Genomic DNA, 26,179 nt, shown 5'->3' with positions numbered 1-26,179 from the left:
TCTCCCTCTCTCTGCCTTGTTTATTAATGGAAAAATGGTGGGAATGGGAATTAAATAAAGGTTGTATCTAGACAGTTTATTGAGCTTTCTTGTTTGCCTTTTTTTTCTTTATCTCTTCTGGCAAACCCTACCTTCTGAAACCGCTAGATTTTTTTGCTTTTCTTTTTTTCTATGAAATCCTTATTGTTGTTTCTAAGTTCAAAGTCATTTGATATTATACCATTAGATTTCTAGATTTCTAGATTTACTTTTTTACTTTGATTTTTTTAGATTTTACTTTAAAGGTTTGATTTAAAAAAATACTTTTATGTATGTAGCATTATATATTTTTAGTATACATTCTTTCAGAGGCCAATATAGATGCCTGTTAAATGAATTAATGATGGGATGGTAATTAAAACAGATTTCTTTTCCATTCTCGTTGTTGGTTTTTTATCCTATACTATAGAAAGAAAGTAATCAAAATATTTCTAAACCTTGATTTTCTTTATTTTAGGAAAATAATTCTATTGAAAATAAGCAATATAGAATAGTATAACAGGCATAGTTATTAACTTGGAGGAAGAGGATATACATTTCTTCATATTCAAAATATAATTATTTGTTATATGAGTTATATGATAACCCAATATTTGGATGTCTAATATGAGAGAGGGAGAAGTATTTTGGTGTCATGTAGGGACATATATATCATCATGTATATCATGATAAACTTCATCATTTATCCAAACATTATTAGGAGTCTTTTCTCCTACACGTTCCTGTTTGGGGGATAATCATATATTTACTTTTCAGTGTCTTAATCCTTATGTTTTTTGCCGAAGGACTTAATTTTAAAAATAATTTAGTGACAAAAGCCATGTATGTTCAAGCACTGGGAAATCGAGAACTAACTATAAATTAAATGACTGGTCGATTTTGCTACAGATTAAAGCGAAAACTGAATTACTGCTATCAGCAGAAGCAGCAAAAACTGCTCAGAGAGCAGATCTTCAGAATCATTTGGACACAGCCCAAAATGCATTACAAGATAAACAGCAGGTGAGTGGACCTGATGCAGTTTCATTCGATAACCTAATGTTTTGGTAGATGAATTAATTGCAAACATGTATAAAAATGATACTCAGTTTTATTAATGTCATGATTAACTTGCTTATTTTCTTTGATTTCTTCCTGAGTTCAGAACCTATAAAAAAAATAAATGATATGTTATCATATGTTAGCAAATGTTGAGGTTCATTAAGAATCAGTTGTAAGGGGCGCCTGGGTGGCTCAGTGGTTAAGCCGCTGCCTTCGGCTCAGGTCATGATCTCAGTGTCCTGGGATCGAGCCCCGCATCGGGCTCTCTGCTCAGCAGGGAGCCTGCTTCCTCCTCTCTCTCTGCCTGCCTCTCCGCCTACTTGTGATCTCTGTCTGTCAAATAAATAAATAAAATCTTTAAAAAAAAAAAAAAAAAAAAAAAAAAAAAAAAAAAAAAAAAAGAATCAGTTGTAAATTAAGACAGTAACAGAATATGACCTTATCGAGGTATGATGTGTGTGTTGTAACACTGGAAATTTTGGAGATGGTGTAGAAGAATAAGCCACCTTTATACGTTGCTGGTGATTGTATATGTTAGTTCAACCTTTTAATGGTCATAGGGAAAGCTGTTTGGCAACATATTTCAAGAACTCTGGGATTCATTTTTTAGCTCACTTTTAGTTCTTTATCCTAAGGGAATAATCATAGTTTTTAGAATGCTATTTGCATTTCTGTTAATAAAAATGCAAAAAAGTTTAGTAGCAATCTAAGAATCTAAAATAGGACATTTGGCTAAAAAGTGGTCTAGATTAAACAAAATGGAAATTTATGCAAATACAATATTTTAGAAAATAATATCACAATTTGCTGATACATTGTTATGTTAAAGATTGTAATAAAACAGTATGTAAAGTGAGGTTCTCTTCTATTTTTAAAAGTATAAATCAAAAGATTGGTATACACAGAAAAGATTAAAAGGAAACTTATCAAAACATTATTAGTGGTTATTTGTGGGTGGTGTATTTAGTAGTAATTTGTATTTTGTTCTTTCAGTGCTTTTAGAATCTACAAATGAACAAGTTCATAGATGTGGTCACTGTTTTTAAATGTTATTTTTTGAAATGGCATCTTGAACATTGAAAACATTTATAATATAAAAGTGTTATTTTATAATTGGCCTATTTAATATTCTGTTGTATCTTTTGGCTCCTAAAATAACTCTTCCTAGAAAAAGTTATTGAGCGGTTATGCATATAAACTTAGTATCTCATGCTGTGTACAGTCTCAGTTCAGGTCCTTTGTACTGATAAATATAACCTCTGATTCATCATTAGACTTCTTTCTAGTCTTACTACAATAGTTTCTTAAATAAAATTAGAATTTTCAATTTTACTTTGATGAAACATTTAGGCATACAATAAAATAAACCTTACAAAGTTTTCTTCAATTGTACTTTTTTTATAGGAGTTAAATAAGATCAGTACTCAGTTGGATCAGGTCACTGCAAAGTTGCAGGATAAGCAAGAACATTGCAGTCAGTTGGAAAGTCACCTTAAAGAATATAAAGAGAAACACCTCTCTTTAGAACAAAAAAATGAAGAATTAGAAGGTCAAATTAAGGTTAGTATAAAAGATACTGAATTAACCTATATTTTCTGCTGTAGTAATGGAAACTGATAACATAGAAGGAATTGAGGATCTTAAGTTTGCAAACAAGGGTAAAGTTGTCGTATAAAACATGAAATTACATATAATTTTTCAGGTCTTAATTTTGAATTCCATCTTTAATTTTATTTCTTCATTAATGGGTGGCTTTTACAAATAGCAGTTTTAACATGTATAGTGGTTTCCTTTGTAATGTGTAACTATTTCAAAGAAACAATGAACCAGGAATCTACTCTGTAATTATAAGGAATTTATCATTCTGTTGTTGTTGTTATGAAGCCTCTTGCGTTCCATCATTCTCATCTCCTTACTTCCTTATTCCAATATATATATACATATGACAGACTTCTTCCTTCTTTAAACTTTACATTTATACCCTTTGCATTTTGTTTTTAGTTTGATAATAAGTTTATTCTGTAGTAAATTGCTTCTTACTTTTACACAATTCCAAGTGAAAATGTTGATTTACTAAAGGGGTTAAATGACTAGACCTATCAGAAGAGGATTTGATGTGAGTCCTTTGTCCTTTAAATGGGATCTACTTTCAATTAAACAAATATTTCTCAAATTTATGTGTGTGTGTATGTATATATTATGCTATACCTTCTCAATCAGATGAAACACTTCTGTAGACCTATTGAATATATATGTGTTATCAACACCAATACAACATGGAAGATTGTTGTATGTATACAAATCTGTTTATGGGTTTCTTTTTCTTTTTTTTATGGCCAGTGATAATAATAATGACAAATTACTTTTTGTAATGTTTGAAAAGAACAGAGAGACCATTTTACTGAAAAGCATCTAATGAGAATTCTCTTGGATATCTTTTAAAAACAGTTATTTAGAACAAGTAGTGTCTCTTGTGATTATCAGATCTTTAACATTTGGTAATTATTTTAGGAAGTATTTCATGTGTTTTATTTAGTTATTTGTTACAGAATTTTATAGTTATATCCAATATCCAGTGTAAGTGTTGAATAAGAGCCACAGTACCTAGATTGGTTTATAAAATACTTAGGGTCAAAATTATTACAACTCTATAAGAAAATGTATTGCTCATTGATACTTAAACTTTACACTCAACAGCTTGATTTTGTAAATTTGTAAAAGTATACACAGTTATATGTATGATATGTATGTGTATGAGACAGAAACTATGCAATAAAGAACAAGAATCTTTAAACCAAGAATTCAATTGACTTTATATTTAGGGTCAACAAATGTAACAAGAAGGATGACATGATAACTCCATTTTCGTTTTGAATGAATATTTACAATTAATTACATCAGTGTTGTTCACTGCTATAAAGGATAATATATTTTAAGTGGACCCACATGTGAACCTGTTATCTTGTCTTTTCACACTTGAGTTAAAACTTTTTTTCAAGTAATAGACATAATTATTTTAAGTTTATTCTCTTTTTTAGAGTTAATTTTTAAAGGTAGATACTTAGTGACTACCTGTCATTTATAAAGCCTGTGGTAGTTCCTTTGAAAGATTCCAAAATAAATAGTTCCTTTATTCAGTAATGGCTTCAGAATGGAAAATGTTTTTTATTATAACATAAATATTTTATGGTTATTATTGTGTGTTATGTCAATACCAATTTAAGTATAAACAAAAATGTTATATTTAATAATAGATGGATAATTATTGACATTAAAATGGTTACTCTATCATATTTCTTCCATAGAAACTAGAAGTGGATACTCTTGAAGTTAAAGGAAGCAAGGAACAAGCTTTGCAGGATCTACAACTGCAAAGACAGCTGAATACAGATTTAGAGCTTAGAGCCACAGAATTGAGTAAACAACTTGAAATGGAGAAAGAAATGTAAGCTAAACTACTTTAAGGGAGGGATTATAAACTATTAAAATATTATGCTTTCAATTTTGCTATTGCAGGGCTTAAAGATTTATTTTATGGGGCGCCTGGGTGGCCCAGTGGATTAAGCCACTGCCTTCGGCTCGGGTCATGATCTCGGTGTCCTGGGGATCGAGCCCCGCATCGGGCTCTTTGCTCAGCGGGAGCCTGCTTCTCTCTCTCTCTCTGCCTGACTCTCCGCCTACTTGTGATTTCTCTCTCTGTCAAATAAATAATAAATAAAATCTTTAAAAAAAAAAAAGATTTATTTTATGTTTATGTTGATTCTATAAACTCTGTTTATATCAATGAATGAAAAATAAAGCCATCATAATAGGGTTAAATTTAGCTTCACTAGAAAGGACTGAAAATCTGGGTCATCCGGTCTCTTTTCAACAGTAGTATGGTACTCATTTATCTGAGTTAAAGCAATTGTTTTGAGTTGTTCATTTATTTGAATAAATAAATGTAAAAGTAACAAATAGAGGAGTATTTCTAATATCAGCCAAGAAGCAAATGGGCTTCTACTTTGAGAGACTATATCAAGTAGGGAATGTATACTTTCTTATAAGAAATGATCTGTTTTAGCTTTGTGATGTATCTTAACATATTAATGAGCACAAGGGAAACCCTAGAATCAGTGTACCTTTTTATTTTTTTATTTTTTTATTTTTATTTATTTATTTTTTTAAGATTTTATTTATTTATTTGACAGAGAGAAATCACAAGTAGATGGAGAGGCAGGCAGAGAGAGAGAGAGAGAGAGGGAAGCAGGCTCCCTGCCAAGCAGAGAGCCCGATGCGGGACTCGATCCCAGGACCCTGAGATCATGACCTGAGCCGAAGGCAGCAGCTTAACCCACTGAGCCACCCAGGCGCCCCTCAGTGTACCTTTTTAAAAATTATTGAAGTAAAATTTATATACCATTAAATGCACAGATCTTACATGTACAATTTGAGTTTTAGTAAGTATATACTTACTAAAAGTATATAAGCAATAAAATGCACCCCCTTCCCCCACAACATTTTTATTACCCGTGGAGTTTTCTCAGGTGTCCTAGTCAATACCTTGTAGACAAGACAGTTCTAATTTCGGTCTCCATAGATTGCTGTTATGTGTTTTTGAAATTAAATTATGCAGTATGTTCTTTTTTGTAACTGCCTTTTTTTCACTTAACATACTATTTTTTAAATTCATCCATGTAGTTGAATAAATATTGTTCCACTGAATGAATATATTATAATTTGTTTATCTTTTTTGGGTGATATTTTTTTGGTTGTTTGCAGTTTTTGCCTGTTAAGAATAAAGATGCTATCAGTATTCTTAAATAAGCGTTTTTGTGAAAGTTCAGGGTGATGGTGGTGGGGCAGATACATGTTTAACTGTATGAAAAACTGCCAAACCTTTTCCCAAAATGGCTGTACCATTTTCTTGTAAAGATTTTATTTATTTATTTGTCAGACAGAGATCACAAGTAGGCAGAGAGGCAGGCAGAGAGAGAGGAAGGGAAGCATTTTCATAGTTACTCATCCTCTTCGTATTTTGCCAGGTTTCTGCAGATGGTAATTACATGTTGTAGTCCAGTAAAATCAGTTCAATATGACAATTTTTAACAGATGGAATAAATTACCTTGAGGAAGATTGTCTTTTCCCATTTGTACTAAGTGCTTAATGGGCCTATTTATGATAGCTCTGAGTATAGGGGTGAATTAGTTTAGAAGATATTAGGAGCTAAAAGATGAATTGATAGAAGAAATTTTTGATGTCCTTAGTGGCAGAGGGGTATCTACCTCCAGACATACCTCATATATTCATAAAAGTGCTGAGATGGGGCATCTTTTGTTCATTTCTAAGGTAGAATTAGTCTCTTTCTTAGCTTGTTCTTGATGTTGATGCTTCCATTGGGTCTTACCATAAAATCTGCAGTGGACACATAACTCACCAGAATTTTGATGGAAAAAATCAGTTCCACTCCATTTACCTGGATTTTTTCAAGGGAGGGGTTGTGACCAGTCACATTTCAGTAGACTTTCCCTTAAATGGCGAATAGACTTCTCTGACTGAGTTGACAGACTTGATCTGTGTCAAAGGTATGAGGGTTTTTTTGACTCTCAGTAATAAAGATGGAAACTGAGAGCCTGGAGAGGTACCCCTGAGGGAAATGAAATAAAATCCATCAGATTGATGATAATTAAGTTGTTTGACACCTTCGTGATTTTCCCCTTGTTTGGGAGTGATGAGAAAAATTTCTTGTTTTCACATATAGTGAAGTAAGTCCTGATACTTTGAATTTGAGGGTATAGAGGTGCATTATATACCTTAAATGGTGTTCCTTCCCACTGTTAACATCATAGTTTGGGGAGCACGTATATACTCTTATATCACCCACTGAGTAATTTGTCACTTTTAGAACCCAATCGTCAGTCCATGAAGATCACCTCTGAGCTGGTTCTTGTTCTTCTTCCCAAGGCCCCTGTGGGCACAAAGGTTCTTTCCATTTCTAATGGGTTCAAAGTAAATGGGCCCATTTCTACTCCATGTTCTAATCTCATGGTTCAGAACTCATGCAGAGGCTTCTATATCATATTGAAGTAGGAAAACCTTTTAATACTAAAGTCTTTTTTTGCCTATATACTTTATGGAAACATTTTAATGTAATATCTTGCATTTCTACTGTACCAACTATGAAAAAAAGGCTGGGTAAACACATCCAGTGTTTCACTAAACCCTACCCCTGATTCCAGGTATCAGCCAAAAAAACAGGGCAAGGTTTCCCCTTTTTCAAGGCCCTCTTACATCTGTGCATCCAGCGCTCCTTCTAGCTCTCATCTTAAAATGTATTTTCATTACCATAATATCCTTTGTGATCTTTTTCTTTGATACAAGGAGTATTTCTTTATTTCTTTGTTTATAAATTTTATTTTTTTTTAGAGATTTTATTTATTTATTTGACAGAGAGAGATCACAAATAGACAGAGAGGGAGGCAGAGAGAGAGGGGGAAGCAGGCTCCCTGTTGAGCAGAGAGCCCAATATGGGGCTCGATCCCAGGACCCTGGGACCATGACCTGAGCCAAAGGCAGAGGCTTTAACCCACTGAGCCACCCAGGCACCCCTCTTTATTTATACATTTATTTTAAAGATTTATTTTATTTTATTTATTTGAGAGAGAGAGAGCATGAGAGGGGAGAGGTCAGAGGGAGAAGCAGACTCCCTGCTGAGCAGGGAGACCAATGTGGGACTTGATACCCGGACTCCAAGATGATGACCCGAGGTAAAGGCAGTTGCTTGATCAACTGAGCCACCCAGGAGCCCGATACTTGGAGTATTTAGAAGTATGTTGTTTACTTTCCAGATATTTGGAGCTTTTCTAGATAGTTGTTACTAACTTTTAATTTAATTCCATTGTGAACAGAGAACATGCTCTATAAAATTTGGACTTTTAAAACTGTCTTATTTATTGCCCAGTGTATGGTTTACCTTGGTTAATTTTTCCATGTGCACATAGGTATATTCTCTGTTGGTAAGTGTTCTAAGTTTTAGTTAGTCAAGGTGGTTGATAGTGTTTTAAAAAATAGGGTTTTTTTTGTTGTTTGTTTGAATATGGTTGATACACAATGTTACTTTAGTTTTAGCTGTACAACAAAGTGATTTAAGACCTCTATATTTTCTTCTATGCTCACCATAATGGTAGCTACCATCTGTCACCAGACAACTCTATTACAATACGATTGAGTAGGTTTCTTATTCTATACTTTTTGTATAATTCTGGTATTGCATAAATACCCAACTTCAAATATGTGGCTGGTACATCTTTTAGCAACCTCTCTTTAACATATTATTAAATTTATAATGATGATAAAGTACATCAGAAATAGTATGCATTCAAGAAATGTTACTTTGCATCTGGTTTTATTTTCACTTTAAAAATGGTTGATCTTTAATATGTGGCATTTTTTTGGTGCATAATTTCATTTTGTCAAAACAGTAAAAGTTTTTAACTTTCTTAAAGCTGTATCTTCATTTCTTTATTCTTGTATTCTTCATTTCTTTATTCATTTAGGTGTAGAAAACTTACATTTAAGGCACAAATGATAACAAGTCTCTTGTATAATCTGCTAAGATCTAGAATTAAAATAAATCTTTTGTCTTTCTTTCGGTTTGAAGTGAAATATTTCTTTTTTACTTTATTTTTTCCTACATTAATCATATTTTAAAGTTTAATATCTAGAAAATAAATAATGTGTTTTATGTTTTCAAGGTAAGCGGCAAAGTGCTCTGTATGCATGGGGGCTAACACAATGAATAAGTTCTTTAAGGTACATGGAAAACCTTTTCTGGCTGTTGTAGACTTGAGGGTCAGATATGTGTACAATTTGGGGGGACATCCATTGCAATAGATGAGACTGGATTTGACTTAAAGAAAATCATTTTTATCTGTCAAATGATCAGATCAGATTTAAGGTGTTTTCAGTTGTGTTGTTTTATGACATTATTATTTTTACTTCTGAGCTACACAAGAAAGTTTTAAAACTCAATTATTAATTTAAAATAATAATTATTAATTTTTAATGCTAAATTAGGAATTGTAAATTATGCATTAATTTAAAAATTTGTTTCTTAAATATTTAGAGTATCCAGTATGAAGTTGGATCTTCAGAAAAAATCTGAAGCCCTTGAAAATATTAAACAAATGCTTACTAAGCAAGAGGAAGAAAAAAAAATCCTTAAACAAGAAATTGAAAATTTAAGTCAGGATACAAAGATGCAGCACAAGGAATTAAATAACAAAATTCAAACAGCAGCAGCAGAACTACAAAAAGTGAAGATGGAGAAAGAAACTCTAATGACAGAGCTTTCTGCAACAAAAGAGAATCTATCAAAAGTTTCTGATTCTTTGAAGAACTCCAAAAGTGAATTTGAAAAGGAAAATCAGAAAGGAAAAGCTGCTATATTAGATTTGGTTAGTTGTTTATGTTTACTTAGGTAGAAGTAATTTTTATCTAAAATGTACTGGTTTTTCTGCTTAACCCACTGTTGACTTTTTATCCCACATTTAAATGATTTCAAGTAATTCTTATGAGAAAAGGAATTGGGATTTCTTAACCTGAGAAAAAGATATTGGTGTTTGTGTATAAAATTTCCAGAGGCCAAGGACACTTTTAGTTGGAATATACAGTTTTTGTCTATTGTTGGTATGATGTTGGGTTTGGGAGAGAGTGCTGCATCAAGACATTTTCATAGAGAATGTAGCTGCTGGTTCAAGCATTATTCTCTTGCCTGAAAAAAAAAACCAGAAAAAAAATCAGAGGATCCTGATGACTTTTAATTCTGGTATTATAAACTTTCCAAGTTGTTCTAAATGTTCTGAATGTTCTACAACTCTAGATAATGTCATATCTTAGAGTTACCATAAAACATATTTAAACTATATGAAATAAAAGTCACACAGTTTCAGAAAATGCTAAATGGGGAATGTATTCTCAGAAATATTTTAACCCATAGGATGCCTGGGTGGCTTAGTTGGTTAAGCATCTGATTTCCTGATTTTGGCTCAGGTCATGATCTCAAGGTCCTGGAATCAAGCCCTGTGTCTGGCTCAGTGTGGAGTCTGCTTGAGTTTCTCTCCCTCTGCCCTTTCCCCTGCTCATGCATACTCTTTCTCTCTCTCTCATATAAATAAATAAATCTGAAAAAGAAAGAAAGAAAGAAAGAAAGAAAGATTTTAATCCAGAATAACATCTCTAACAGCATGTTACATGTTACAGCATGTAGCAATATGAAGGTCAGTGAAAATGTTCAGTGGCACAAAAAATATATAATATTAGCATGTTACTTTTATGTTCCTTTCTGTTTGGAGAAAACATCTCCTATCTGTACATCTTCCCTCTTAAGTTGTGATTATTCTATATTTATAAGAATTTAAATATATTTATATATCGTATATATAAATATATATGTAATATAAATCATATATATAATAATATGTGATTGTTCTTTATTTTATTTATTGTTTAATACATTTTACAAAAATTTCCTTTTTTCCATTTTCTTGACGATTGTCATTCTGCTTTTACGAGCTTTTTTAAAAAAGTAGCTCCACGCCCAACATGGGGCTCAAACTCAGGACCCTAAGATCAGGAGTCGCAGTCTCTGCCAGCTGAACCAGCCAGGCGCCTCTTTTGTTATTCTACTTTTAAAATGGCATGACAAGTTAATTAATTGTAATTAATTGTGTGACCTAAAAATGTGGTTTCCAAAGTGTTCTCCTGCTGGTTGATGATAGAAGCTTTTAACCTTTTTCCATCTGTCTACCTTTATTGCTCTAATCTTTGGCTGTTTTATAACTCAAATGGATGATTCTATCCCATGCTAACCCATCAATGATTCTAGTGTATTTCCATGTGTGGATCTTACTAAGCATATAAACCAAACTTCTTAAACTTACTACAAATATCTTCTGTATAATGTAGTTTTTATATTTTTTAGGAAAACACTTGCAAAGAATTAAAGCATCAGCTTCAAGTACAGATGGAGAACGCACTTAAAGAACAGAGTGAACTGAAAAAGTCACTCGAAAAAGAGAAGCAGGTAAGATTTTTTTTTTCTGTAATGTAAAATATGTGAAGAATAATAAGGTCTGTATTTTCAAAATTTCACACTGATACTTAAGTCAAAGGAGGTTTATGTCTCTGTAATGTGATGGATCACAAAAAAATAGTTTAAATTTGTCGTTTATATTCTACCTGCTGCTAAAAAGATTTAAGCTAGTTTATAATAAAAGACCCAAAATAAAGGATTACAATTAATAAAGTTAATTGGGCCAATTTACTATAGAGTTATAACTAGATAATTTAGATTAAGGAACATTATTATGATTGAGAAAAATACCTGATAGGCTTTCCGTAGAAATAATATTTTAACAGCTCTTTATTTCATGGACATTTATATTTAATGGTATGTTAACATTGCATAACAACAGATTTTCTGTGGTTAATGCTTTTATTACTCTCCATCTAAAATAAACAAGCAAATGAGTAAATAAATGGTTATAAAATATAGTTGTTATTCTCTGAAGACGTACCTCTAACAGTCCAGGCATGTAGTGTTTCTATAGAGATCTGATTTGATAAAGCAGCAAAACTAGTCTTGGGAAGTCCTTAATGTGATTGTAGTCTGGTTGTTGCTTGAAAGGAGACCACTTGTGTTTTAGATGCCGGTCATTAAGTGGCAAAATTATGGTGGCTTAGTGCTCGAGCTCTGAATCCATTGTCCAGATTTATATACTGGTTGTGCTATTTGCTAGGTATGCTGTCTTGCCTTGTTTTAGGCAGATTACTTAATCTCTCCATGCTCCCATTTCCTCAGCAGTAAAATGGGACTAATAAGAGAATCTATGCTGTAGGATTATGTTAGGAGAAAATTGGGTTAATATATTTCAAAGTGTTTGGAACCATTATAACAGAATAAAATAAATGCTCAGATGTTAGCTATCATTTTATCATTGGTTATCATATTATAGTCATCATCATTGTTTCACTGCCTGACTCCTGTTTTGCATAAAAGTTGGAGATAGGCTGAAGCAACCATATGTAGTGGTGAAACTTTTCAGAAGTAACTTTGAATATGGTCAACTGCTCAAGTTAGGTTCATAATGAAATATGCATAAAACATGAAAACATGACTTTGGCTGGAAGGACTGGAGATCATTGTAGTTCACATTGGCCACAGAAGAACCTCAGTGTGACTTCTATATTTTGAACAGAAATATATCGTAGTAGATTATAAAAACATGGTAGTAGCACAACATACCCCAGATCTCTAAATGAGGAAACTATTGCATGGGATAGTTTAATGTCATCAGATAGATCCTAAACATATTTGCCAAAAGTGATTTTAGTTCTATCAGAGTAAATATGGAGCTATTCTTTCTGATTAACCATGGCCAGTGGGCTAAGTTAGCATTTTGAGACTATTCTTGAAAGACAGTAGACATTCCAGCAGTCCAAAGATTGATACTAATATTCCTGTTTTCTGTGATACAAGGTAATACTAGTCTAGCTCATTTACAAGCTCTATCCGAACACATATTTATAAGATAGAAAGGAAGGTAAGATCAAACAAATATTAAAGATTAATCCAGCATGTTATCTAATAGTGAATAGCATCAGTTATGAACTCTGTTTGATGACAGGGATTTTTGTTTTTATTTTTTATTATTTTTTTAATTTTTTATTTTTTGGCTTACTACTTATCACCTGTGGCCGCCAGACTTAGTACTTTCTACCTAGAGTTGTGCCTGGCATGTAGAAGGTACCCAGTAAATGTGTCTTGCTTGAATGATGAATGCTAAACAGATTTTATTTTCTCTTAGACTTCTCATCATTTGAAAGTGGAACTCAGTTCAGTGCAGGGACAAGTTGTACAGGCCCAGAATACTTTAAAACAAAAGGAAAAAGAAGAACAGCAACTTCAGGGGAACATAAATGAGCTAAAACAATTGACTGAACAGAAGAAAAAGCAAATTGATGCACTTCAAGGAGAAGTTAAAATTGCTATTTCACAGAAGGTAGTAATATGGTATTTGTTTACTTTTTATGGGAAGAAAATCTTTGCAGTTAAGATAATGTGATAACACAGATGAGTTGCAACAAACAAAAATTTATATGCTCAAAATTCTTCTAAGTAATTTTTCTAAGTATTTTAATTATGTAATTAAATATATAAGTCTGGATTTCCATTCACTAACCATGTTTTTAGATAATCTTTACTTAAAATTAATCATCTGATAGACATAAAATTACCTTTTTATACACTAATGTAACACTTAATGTTATGGGAATAATTTGTACATTTCTAGGGCATTAGAAAATTTTAAAGGATTTTAAAAATAAATGATCCATATTAAGGGAAGATAAGAGCAAAAACCACAAAATGGTATGTATTAAAGAAATTCAGGAGTGTAGGTTTGTTACAATTGTTACAATTGTCTGATATTCTAAGTTACATCTTAATGGTTTTCATTTCTAAATGATTCTAATTTATTATTAAGCATCTATTTTTTATTCTTAAATATATTTTAATACTTGTCTGTACAGATTGACAAATGGATTGTACTTAATATTTGAACAAAAAGAACTTTCACTACTATTGCATGTCATTTGGTCAACAGAGAAGAGAGAAGTGAAATATTTTTTTTTTTTTAAAGATTTACTGATTTACTAGAGAAAGAGTGTGTGTGTGTGTGTGTGTGTGTGTGTGTGTGAAAGAGTGGGGTGGGGGTGTTCCGGAGAGGGGCAGAGGGAAAGAATCTCAAGCAGACTCCCCACTGAGCATGGAGCCTGCTGTGGACTCCATCACATAACCCTGTCTCACAACACTGAGAGCTTGACCTGAGCCAGAATTAAGAGTCAGGTGCTTAACTGACCGAGCCACCCAGATGTCCTGAGAAGTGAAATCTCTTTTATGTAGAACAATCAAAACATGTCATTAAGAGTTAGTTATCACAGTACTAGAGAAAAAAATTTAACCTTTCAATTAGGTATTTTATGTTGACCACTGTATAACTATAACTGTGTCACTTTACAAAAGAGTAATTTTCTAATAACTCAAGAGTAGACAAATTTGCATTTTGGTGTTATATATAATCATAAGGTAGGATGTAATTATCACAATACATATTCTGTTGTATGCTTTGATATCTTGAAGTAATTATTTTCCCCCAAATTTATTGTCCTCATATCCAGGTATTCCCCAGATCTTCATTTTTATAGCATAATAGTTTTATAAATTAAAAAAAAATAAAGCCCAACTATTTTAGCACATTTTCTTCTTAATTAAATTATTAGTTACAATAGGATTTATTTTAGATTTATGATTAATGTATATTGACCATACTTTGCATGAATTTATTAGACACCTTAAGAATTATGAGATCTTAAAAAAAAGTATTATGAGATCTTAAAAGAATTATGAGATTTTAAAGGAAATGTTTTTATTGGTAGTTGTCTTAGTTTGGATTGCTATAACAAAAATACCATAGACTTGGTGGCTTAAACAGTAACTGTTTATTTCTCACAGTTCTGTAGGCTGGGAAGTCCAATATAAGGACAAAAAAATAAATAAAAAATAAAGACACAGGCATATTTGGTGTCTGGTAAGGATCCATATCCTGGCTTATAGACAATGCTTTCTTTTTTTTTTTTTTTTTAAGTATAACTTATTTTTTTTTTAAAGATTTTATTTATTTACTTGACAGAGAGAGAGAGAGAGAGAGATCACAAGTAGGCAGAGATGTAGGCAGAGAGAGAAGGGGAAGCAGGCTTCCCTGGTGAGCAGAGAGCCCAATGTGGAGGTCTATCCCAGGACCCTGAGATCATGACCTGAGCTGAAGGCAGAGACTTAACCCACTGAGCCACCCAGGCGCCCCTAGACAGATGCTTTTTTGCTGTATCTTCATATGGCTGAGAGAGAGAGATTATATCTCTTATGTTTCTTCTTCTATGGATACTAATCCCTAATTACTGATTCATGAGGGCTGTATCCCATGACCTAATGGCCTCCTAAACATCCCACCTCCAAGTACCATCACATTGTGGATTTGGGTTTCAAATCCACAAACATTCAGAAATGGCTCTACTTAATTTATGTTAGTATATGGATGCTAAGATAAGGAGCATACTTTTTAAACTTGGGAAGGATAGTATTTTGGGGAGTGTTGTTGGGTAACCAGTTGCTATAAATTACATTTTTAAAAAAATATTTTATTTATTTGAGAGAGAGAGTGAGAGCCAGAGAGAGAACCTGAGTGGAGGGGAGGGGCAGAGGCAGAAGCAGAAGCACACTCTCCACTAAGTAGGGAGCCTGATGCAGGGCTTGATCCCAGGACCTTGGGATAATAACCTGAGCCAAAGGCAGACGCTTAACCGACTAAGCCTCCCAGGTTAGTCAAATCAAAATTAGTCAAAATCAGAATTAGACTTTGAGTTTAGAGTAACTAGAGAATCATTGAAAGGCAAGTATAATTTGGTTTTGTTGAGGAGCACTGTAACATGGAAAGCAGGGTAAATTTTGGAGCTAGGCAGATCTGAATTTAAATTTCATGTGATACACTTTAGGTTTATGGTCATGGGGGAGTCATCTTTCTCAGCTAAATAAAATGGAGTTGTAGAGTTGTTGTAAAGATTGAGAAAAAGGTTAAAATATGCAGTACTGTGCCCAGTGCAATATAGAAGTAAAATATTTATTGGCTGTTATATGGAAGTATAACAAACTGTGATCTAAGTGTGTCGATGTGCATGGTCAACTCTTCGGTGATGGTCTGTGACACTCACTGGCCCACAATGAAACAGGAAAAACAAATATAATGTTTAAATGGATATAGATACGTATGTATATGCACTTATATCACACACATTCATACACACACACACACACACACACACACACACATTGGATATATATGATTGTTTGGGAGCCACTGATCAAGGATCCTGCAAGTAGGATCTTGCAAGTAAGTCAGTGGGCCCTGCACCAACTTTATTTGAAATCTATTGTGGGAAAAAAAATAAAAGAAATCTATTGTGGGAATACAGAATGAACAGGATAGGGCCCCCAACTCTCAAGGAGCTTATAATTTAATGAGGATGTAGGTATATAAAGAAAAAAAATAATGTATAAGGGAGAATGAAATAAGAACTTAAACAGAAATATGCAAAAATAGAACTTAATGGAAATTTTGACTGGCTTTCTAGGGAGTTAGCATTTTAATTGGGCTTTTGGAGATGATTATAATTTTGAAAGTTTAAAAAAGTAAATTAGACGTTTCAGGAGTTAAAACAATATTAGCAATGTTTCTAAGACTTAGAAAATATTGTTATAGAACATGAGCTGTTGGAGTGCATGGTGAATGGAGAAGTGAGGGGAGGGATAAGGCAACAGAACTGGATGAAGTCCGATTATAGTAGATATTGTCATTGTTTCCACTATAAAATTTTAATATTGGAGTATTAAAGATTTTTAAGAAGGGAGGAATGTGATCAGACCCACTTTAGAGCAAAAACTGGTCAGTTTGTGAAAGGTGAATTGTAAATGACTGACCCTCCTATATTCTGCTTTGGAAGTTTGGGTTTACTTCTATTAAAACAATTATCAAACTGTTGCATTGATCCTTTTTTTTTTTTTTTAAATTCCCCACTAATATATTTGAGTTCCTCAAAGTTGGAGAACTGTGTCTTTTTTTTTTAATTTTTAATTTTTTAATAAACATATATATTTTTATCCCCAGGGGTACAGGTCTGTGAATCGCCAGGTTTACACACTTCACAGCACTCACCATAGCACATACCCTCCCCAATGTCCATAACCCCACCCCTCTTCTCCCAACCTCCCTCCCCCCAGCAACCCTCAGTTTGTTTTGTGAGATTAAGAGTCACTTATGGTTTGTTTCCCTCCCAATCCCATCTTGTTTCATTTATTCTTCCATGTTGCATCTCCACTTCCTCATATCAGGGAGACCATATGATAGTTGTCTTTCTCTGCTTGACTTATTTCGCTAAGCATGATACCCTCCAGTTCCATCCACGTTGTCACAAATGGCAAGGTTTCATTTCTTTTGATGGCTGCATAGTATACCACATAGTATACCACATCTTCTTTATCCATTCATCTGTTGATGGACATCTAGGTTCTTTCCATGGTTTGGCTATTGTAGACATTGCTGCTATAAACATTCGGGTGCACATGCCCCTTCGGATCGCTATGTTTGTATCTTTAGGGTAAATACCCAGTAGTGCAATTGCTGGGTCATAGGGCAGTTCTATTTTCAACATTTTGAGGAACCTCCATGCTGTTTTCCAGAGTGGCTGTACCAGCTTGCATTCCCATCAACAGTGTAGGAGGGTTCCCCTTTCTCCGCATCCTCGCCAGCATCTGTCATTTCCTGACTTGTTGATTTTAGCCATTCTGACTGGTGTGAGGTGATATCTCATTGTGGTTTTGATTTGTATTTCCCTGATGCTGAATGATATGGAGCAGTTTTTCATGTATCTGTTGGCCATCTGGATGTCTTCTTTGCAGAAATATCTGTTTCTGTCTTCTGTCCATTTCTTGATTGGATTATTTGTTCTTTGGGTGTTGAGTTTGCTAAGTTCTTTATAGATTTTGGACACTAGCCCTTTATCTGATATGTCGTTTGCAAATATCTTCTCCCATTCTATCAGTTGACTTTTGGTTTTGTTAACTGTTTCCTTTGCTGTGCAAAAGCTTTTGATCTTGATGAAATCCCAATAGTTCATTTTTGCCCTTGCTTCCCTTGCCTTTGGCGATGTTCCTAGGAAGATGTTGCTGCGGCTGAGGTCAAAGAGGTTGCTGCCTGTGTTCTCCTCAAGGATTTTGATGGATTCCTTTCTCACATTGAGGTCCTTCATCCATTTTGAGTCTATTTTCGTGTGTGGTGTAAGGAAATGGTCCAATTTCATTTTTCTGCATGTGGCTGTCCAATTTTCCCAGCACCATTTGTTGAAGAGCTATCTTTTTTCCATTGGACATTCTTTCCTGCTTTGTCGAAGATTAGTTGACCATAGAGTTGAGGGTCTATTTCTGGGCTTTCTATTCTGTTCCATTGATCTTTTGATAAATAAGCCAGCCAATAATTGTTATAAATGAATGAATCAATCAGTCTGTCAGAGTAAAGATAATGAAGGCCCAAATATGAGCCCAAAGGCCTTTATGGTCATTACTGAGACTTTGCAGAGGGCTTAGTTGAGAGCCATGGAGATGTTAAAGAGAAAGAAAACTAGATTTTGGGGGGAAAATGTTAAAGCAAAGAAGTAGTATTCTATAAAAGAAAATATGTAAGACCAGTATAGTCTTCAAGGTGAAAAAAGATGTTCAGGAATTCTTCATCATGAAGAATCTAAACTAGAGGAAATGAAAAGGAGGTGACATGGGATGTTAATGAGATAACATATAGGGAGGTCAAACCCCATTTCCTCCATAGGTATTAACACGACCTCCTGTCAGTCTGCCTCCTCGCTCTCTTGAATGCATCCCCTTTTCTCATTTCCTAGGGCCACGGTCTTAGTCCAGGCTATTTTGTTCTCCTATACAGGCTATTACAATGGCTTCTTAATAGTCATCGCAGGCTTTTCCACTTCCAATCTGTTTGTCATTCATTCATTTAAGAAGTATTACAAGACACCTGTTTTATGCTGTGGCACAATTTTAGGTGTTGGAGGTATAAGCCACGAAAAGACAAGGAACCTGTTCTCATGGAGCTTACACTTTCTTGGGGAAGAAATTAGACAGGGTGATGTGAAAGCCAGTGATAGCACAGAGTCCTACTAAAGGCTGGGTGATCAAAGAAACCTCTCTGAAGAGATTTGAGTTGATACATGAAAGTCAAGAGCTATTTGTACAAAGTTCCAGGGAGACAGCTAGTATGAAGACCTTAAACTAGAGAGCTAGCTTAGTATTTTCCAAAAACAGAAGACCAATATAGATTAAGTATAGTGGGAGAGAAGAAGAAGAATGTGAAATGAGCTCAGAGAAGTAGACAGGGGCCAAAGCATATACATGCAAATATATAGATTATAAGACAGTAGAGAATGATATACTTTGTTCTAAGGATAGTTAGAATCAGTTGGGGAATTTTGAGCAGAGACTGCTCAAATTCAGACTGCAGTCTGATTATGGGGAGATAAAGGAGCAAGCAGAGAAGGCAATGAAAAATTGTTGGCAGTAGTCCAGGCAGTACATGGTGATAGTATGAACTAAAGTTTTAGGAGTGGATGGTTGGGAATATATTTTGGAAGCTGAGTCATCGGGACTTGCTAATAGGTTAGATGATGAGAGACAATGGAAAGAGGAATCAAGAATAATTCTATGTTTGTGGCTTGTGCAGGTGGGTAGATGATCATATTTATGGGGGGAAAGTAGCAGCTTTTTGATGAGCAGTGTCAGGAATCCAGAGTTCTACTTGAGATAGATGTCTGTCAGTCATTGAAGTAGAGACATCAGGGAAGTACTTGATGATAATGAGCCCTGAGTTCAGGCAGAGAGGTTGGGGCTAGAGACATAGTTCAGGAGTCAACTGTAAATAAATGATATTTAAAGCCATGAGTGTAGTTGAGATCTTCTAGAAAGAGACTGTTTATAGAATAAAAGGAGGACAGGACAGAATCCTGTGGTCCTAGAATATTTAGAGATCAAACAAAAGAAGAGGAGCTAGTAAAAGATTTAAAGAAGGAATGATCAATGAGATAGGTGGAGAGCCTAATATACAAGGTGCCCTGGAAACCAGGTTGAAAAATGTTTCTAGGAGGGAACATATCAGCTATTTCAAGTACTGCTGGGAGGTTAAGTAAGAGGTACACTAGGACATGAATGTTGGGTTGTGGAGCAAGGGTTCATTGGGCATTTCAACAGAAGTTGCATTGAAGTTGTGTATTTACTTTAAAAGCCAAGTGCTTATTTTCATACTATGTCATAATTTGTACTTATCTCCTGAGTCTTCTTAAAGACTAAAGACAAGTTTAGAGTTTGGAGGAGTCAGACCTTTGCAAGATTTCCCTTTTCTGCCTTGCTGTTAATAAAGATGACCTGTAGAAATTTCCCAAGTTATTCTGGAATTTCAAGGAGTAGATATGATGTACTTTAATACAATAAGGACTTTTTTACTTCTTTCACATGGAAATTTCCATTAGTTCAACCTTAAAATTATGTCTTCTAAAGCATCTAACACTGCATCTTCTGTCAGAATGTGGCTGTTACTCAGTCTCCTGAGATATCGATACTTCCCAGTGAAATGCTTTTTTTCTGTATTTAATGCTTTTTTATTTTTTGTTTTTAAATTGGGACTTGCTGGATTTTGTATTTTGTACATCTTTAAGTTTGTAACTATAAGGTAAGTGAGTTACTCTTTATTAAAGAAGAATTTTCAGGCATAAATACTACGAAACTTGTACTCGGGAATCTTCTTAGTTGTGTAGATTTCATTTTATATTTGTAACTGGTTTTCTATATGCAACTGTTCTAAATGACTATTGTATGTTTCAGACAGAACTTGAGAGTAAACTACAACAGCAGTCAACACAAGCAGCCCGGGAACTTGCAGCAGAGAAAGAGAAAATGTCAGTGTTACAAAATACCTATGAAAAAAGTCAGGAAAATCTAAAACAGCTTCAGTCTGACTTCTATGGGAAGGAATCTGAGCTTCTTGCCACCAGGCAAGATCTTAAGGTATAGTAAAATATATTACAAAAATGGAGTAGGTTGTTTATAGACATTCATTATATGACTGTTTGAGTCCAGATGGCAAGGGAATGTTAGTATTTATGGAATATCATGATTGTTTTCTATTAAATTATTATTTTTGGAGTTACATGCTTTTTAAAAATTAAATTGTTTTATGTTATTACAACATATATATGTAAATATAGGCAATTTAAAAATAACATCTGTAACAGTAAAATAATTTGGAAGTATGGTAACTGCTATATTTTAGGCTTATCTAAAGACTTCGCTGTCTTTATGTAAAAAGGTAATTTTTAAGAAGGACTGCTGTTTGATGGGCGGTGAGGATGTACACCGTTGGTGGGAATGCAAGTGGTGCAGCCACTCTGGAAAACAGTATGGAGGTTCCCCATGACCCAGCAATTGCACTACTGAGTATTTACCCCAAAGATACAAATGTGATTTGAAGGGGCACCTGCACGCCAGTGTGTATAACAGCAGTGTCCACAATAATTGAACTATGGAAAGAGCCCAAATATCCATCAACAGCTGAATGGATAAAGAAGATGTGGTATATGTATACAATGGAATACCACTCAGCCATCAGAAAATGAAATCTTGACATTTACAACACCGTGGATGGAACTAGAGGGTATTATGCTAAGTGAAATAAGCCAAACAGGGAGAGCCAGTTACCATATGATCTCACTGATATATGGAATTGAAGAAACAAAACAGTCATAGGGGAAGAGAGGAAAAAATAAAATAAGATGAAACCAGAGTGGGAGACACACCATAAGAGACTTAATCATAGGAAACAAACCGAGGATTGCTAAAGGGGAGGAGGTTGGAGGGATGGGGTAACTGGATGATGGACATCAAGAAGGGCATGTGATTTAATGAGCACTAGGTATCATATAAGACTGATAAATCACAGACCTGTACTTCTGAAACCAATATTATATTATATGTTAATTAATTTAATTTAAAAAATAAAAAAAAAATAAAAAGGACTCTATTAGAAAAATCTAAGGATGTACCAATAGTGGTATTAGATGTTAAATAATTTAATTTTAAAAATATAAAAAAATAAAAAGGACTTCATTAGTAAAGTCTAAGGATTTTTGAAAATGTAAGCAATTTTACTGTTGGTTGTCAGGCAGTATCGACTTTAGCTTTATATATTGGTCAACTTCCCAAGACTACCAGAATGTCTAATGATTAAAATTAGGAGATTTTAGCTCAAAGTAAACTTAATAACCTAAACATATATGGAAACCTTGTTCTTGACAGTACTATTTGATTAAAGTATCATGTTTATTAAAATGAAGGATGTGGGAAAAGGATAATTTTTATGTAGCATTAAGGTATGAGTTCTCTAAGGTAAATGGAACATCTCCCAGATGGTCCAGCTAGTTGTCTCTCTTTCTTTCTCTTTTTGTCATGGTGAAATACAAACATAATAAAGATAGCTGTTAGTTTAAAGAATATTGACCTAAGAGATCTAAGTCCTGTTTGTTTTTTTTTTTGTTTAATTTAAAGTACATTATTGAAAAATTGTTGATAATCACAGGATATTTATATATAATATGTATAAATATAGTATGTCTATATGTTACCATAAGCTGTTATAGGGAAGGCTTTAAGAAGGAGGTAAAATTTGAACAGGTTCTCAAGGTTATATTTGAATATATAGAGAGTCCTAAGAAAGGTTATTTAACTCTGGCACATTTGAGAAAAGGTGCTGCAGTGGAGATGAGCAGAGCCAGGAGGCTAGCATGCTGTTGTGGGTTTGGAGGTTAAGTTAAAAAAGACTGGGATCAAATCATGAAGTATCTTAGATGCCTAGCAAGGATGATTGAACTTTATATTTGGGATGGGGGTGGAAACGCAAAGTACAAGCAAAGGAATAAAATGAAGAAATGGACAGCTTAACCTGAAAGAGGTTTATAGACAGCTTGGATTGGTTCTGGGTAAATTAGCTAGGGAGATTAATTAAGAGGCTATCTCCCTTTCTCCATAAATTCCATTAATCAAGGTGTTAATTGATTAGACTGGGCTTAAAATTCAAGAAGATGGAGCAGAAAAGATGAATGAGGGAGACTGGGTGAAACCAGAGGACTGAATACAGATAGGCCACAAGGGAATTGAAGGAACCAGTGGTAATTAATGATTTGACAAAGAAATAGGAAACTTGGGTCAAAGGATTTTCCTAGTGCTGAGTTGTTACAAGAAAAAAATACCATCTGATGTTTAGAAAGTCTTAACTTGCTGTACTCTCTAAGTAGCTTTATATTATTGGTATTTTTTTCTTTGTAACGTTATTGAAAGTCAGGGAAGGTCTGTAGAAGAGTTTGGACTTTATCCTAAAGGCAGTAGGGACCACAGAATAGCTATGCTTGGATCTGTAGGTTAGGCCAGTGACTGGTGGAGGATAAGGAATGCATTGTGGAGCAGCAGGGCTGAGTGTGGAGAGTGGAGAGGACACTAGGCAGAGTCCATGTACACGTGATGGTGGCCTGGGCAGTAACAGTATGGAGGAGAATGTGGATGAATTAGAAGGATGTTCAGCTGATCAAGGAGATGAAGCTTAAGGATTGATTGCATAAGTCCTATAGAAATCACTGTTTCTGTTTTTGTTTTTTTCAGGCAGATATCTTATTTACCCCAAAGCATGACATGGTGACAGGACTTAGATCTCTTAGGTCAATATTCTTTAAACTAACAGCTATTTTTATTATGTTTGAAAATTACATCAGCTACTAATAATTTTATATGTTGAAAGAAAAATTCATATGTTTGGACAAGAAGAGAAAGGCATAGGGATAAGGCTGCTGAGGAGTTTCTCAACTGTTAAGAGGCATGGATAGATCCTCTATTCCAAAGCATCATTTTGCAGATGAGACTGAGGTCTGGTGTGGTTTGTGACAGTCCTAGAGCTGCCCAGTAACAGAACCATGATTAAATCTCAGTTCTTCTGATTCATAGCCCTTTACTCTTTTATCATTATTTCACCAGGATTTTTAAATATAAAATAGAATATTGCTTAATTCTATTATTCATGCTTCCCAAAGTATCTGAATTACATAGGAAGTTTAAAAAAAATATTCCTAGAGAACTTCAAATGATACTTATGGACCAGAATAAGAGATGGTTATTAGCTTTTCTTTCTTTCTCTCTTTCTCTCTTTCTCTCTCTCTTTCTCTCTTTCTCTCTTTCTTTTCTTTCTTTTCTTTCTTTCTTTCTTTCTTTCTTTCTTTCTTTCTTTCTTTCTTTCTTTCTTTCTTTCTTTCTTTCTTTCTGCGTCAAGAATGTTTTAGGATCTTATTGCATAGAAATGAGAAGGGAGAGGTTGAGAACTTTGTAACATGACACCTACCTGAGTCTAGACTGCCATCTGTGGGTTGATTGTGTACTTCAAGACACCTGTGGAGTGGAAGACAGGCTGCCTGATCTATGCCTTTAGCCCCATCTGCTGGATTGTTTGTGAAATACTGATGTTTGTTGACGATATTTCAAATTAATTGGCTATGCTGTATGCTAGTCTTTACTGTTGAAGGAAGGTAGAAGTGGAATTTAATTTAAATTTTGTGAAGCAAAAATTCTAGGATAATAAGTTTAGAGTTAAATATAAACCTTTAGCCTTTACCATTCTTATGTCATTTAATCAGGGATCAAGAAGAAGTAATAAAATTTTAAGTTTTATTTTGAAAGAAGAAAGGAAAAATTGTTGGGCAGACAAGAACAGTAGCTACCACAGAACACTGCAGAAATTCCTTTCAGCTACACTACTGTGATTGTGGTATTCAGGGTCAAGGTTGGTAGGTGATCTACTCAGGGATTTGTGGGAGTAAATGGCTTAATGATAGGTCCACAAAACTATTCAGTGGGAGGGGGAGTTCCCTAAGGGAAGAGATGCTGAACAGATGAAAATAATGTGGCCTTCAACAAGAAAGATAAATGCATGGCAGTGTTATCACTGAATGGCAGAGATGAATATTCAGAGACAAGACAGAGCAACATGTCTCGGCATCTTCTGAAAAGAATAGTGAAAATTTTTAGCTTGATCTTAAACATTTAGTCACTGGGTTTTGGGGCATTTAAAATTTTATTGGATGTTATTTATACCATGGGCACTTTGGAATTCTTTTGGGTAAAGATTGTTAACTACAGGCTCTAGCGAGCCTCAAGCCTTGGTATTCTTTAGTGTTAGATCAGGACCTCTGTTGACTGACAATTGCTATAAACTGTAGGGGCTAGGCTTTGTCAGATTTTGTTATTTTTACTTGAAATCCCTTTGTGATGCTTATGCCAGTTCCCACATGTACCATGGAGCCTTCTGTAAACACATTCTAGATAGAGTTCATTGTTTTTCTGTTCATTTGATTCATGGCAAATGCTCTCCTAGCACATACAGCTTCCATTTTACATACTGGTTCTGGTTTTCAGGCTACAGAGTGAAATTCTTTAAGTTAAGCACTATCTTTTACCTCCCTGTCTACCTTAGGAGTACACTCAATTAATGGTTAGCTACTTGGTTAGTGAAGGACTCATGACTTTAAGATTTTTGAAAAAGGAGCCTGAGAGTTTTTAGTGTTCACTAGAAGCCATTGGAAATCGAAATTTCATTTATATCAGAAAGACTTCTGAACTGGATTTATTTGTAAGGAATAAACTTTCTCTTTCAGGAAGCTTGAGAACTCCTTAAATAAGGTCTTCATTTTAAAAATTTTCATCTATTTTTTTTTTTCATTGAATGCTTACTATAGCTGAGCCTTGCCCGCAGGGATCTTTGCTAGATTATATCTTCTGCCTCCTGTTCAAAGGAACTGTATCTCCAGAATAAGAAAGATGAACTTCTTCCAGATGGTGGGAGAGCATCTTAGAGTTACTTTTCTTCTCTGCTGCTATTTTGTAGTTGCAACTGAGAGTGTCAATATTCCTGCCATTTTCTGTTACCATATCTACCACCTGTTGCCATATCTATCCCAAAATGAAACCTAATAGGTCAAAAAGTTTTCCCTTTTCACTAGCTTTGTCTTCACAAAATATTTGGACTTTAGAACAGTCAGTAACTATGGGCAGTGTTGATCAACAACACTACTTCTACCACGTAGATGGGAAGTTAAGAGGCTGGGCTAATATCTTTGTCAGAAATAGAGCCCCAGATGTCTGGTAGAGTTTATTCTTTTGATTCACTTGATCAGGTTAGCAGATGTGAAATGGTTTTTTTCACTTCATGACAAAAATCCTTTCTGTTTACTAAAATTTCAGCATGTCACGGGACATCGTAGGTCCTGTAAGACATATATATATGTAATGTAGCATTTAACTACATCTCCTTTTAAATTGCTTTTTTTCATGTCTCCCCATATCTTCTAATTATATATACA

The 26,179-nt window shown here is 34.2% G+C and overlaps 1 protein-coding gene across 3 annotated transcripts in view; it reads left to right on the top strand.

The window, feature by feature from the left end:
* Window positions 1–26,179, top strand: part of EEA1 (early endosome antigen 1) — a 120,195-nt gene that overhangs the window by 83,768 nt on the left and 10,248 nt on the right. For all 3 annotated transcript variants that reach the window (XM_059186508.1, XM_059186507.1, XM_059186509.1), the window contains 7 exons: window positions 928–1,041; window positions 2,485–2,640; window positions 4,386–4,525; window positions 9,186–9,516; window positions 11,043–11,144; window positions 12,928–13,122; window positions 20,610–20,792. In XM_059186508.1, the coding sequence (XP_059042491.1) occupies window positions 928–1,041; window positions 2,485–2,640; window positions 4,386–4,525; window positions 9,186–9,516; window positions 11,043–11,144; window positions 12,928–13,122; window positions 20,610–20,792 (1,221 nt within the window). The remainder of the gene's footprint in view (window positions 1–927; window positions 1,042–2,484; window positions 2,641–4,385; window positions 4,526–9,185; window positions 9,517–11,042; window positions 11,145–12,927; window positions 13,123–20,609; window positions 20,793–26,179) is intronic.

Source organism: Mustela lutreola, chromosome 8 (assembly GCF_030435805.1).
Source record: "Mustela lutreola isolate mMusLut2 chromosome 8, mMusLut2.pri, whole genome shotgun sequence".
Classification (NCBI taxonomy): Eukaryota; Metazoa; Chordata; class Mammalia; order Carnivora; family Mustelidae; genus Mustela; species Mustela lutreola.
This window is presented reverse-complemented; position numbering and strand designations above follow the sequence as displayed.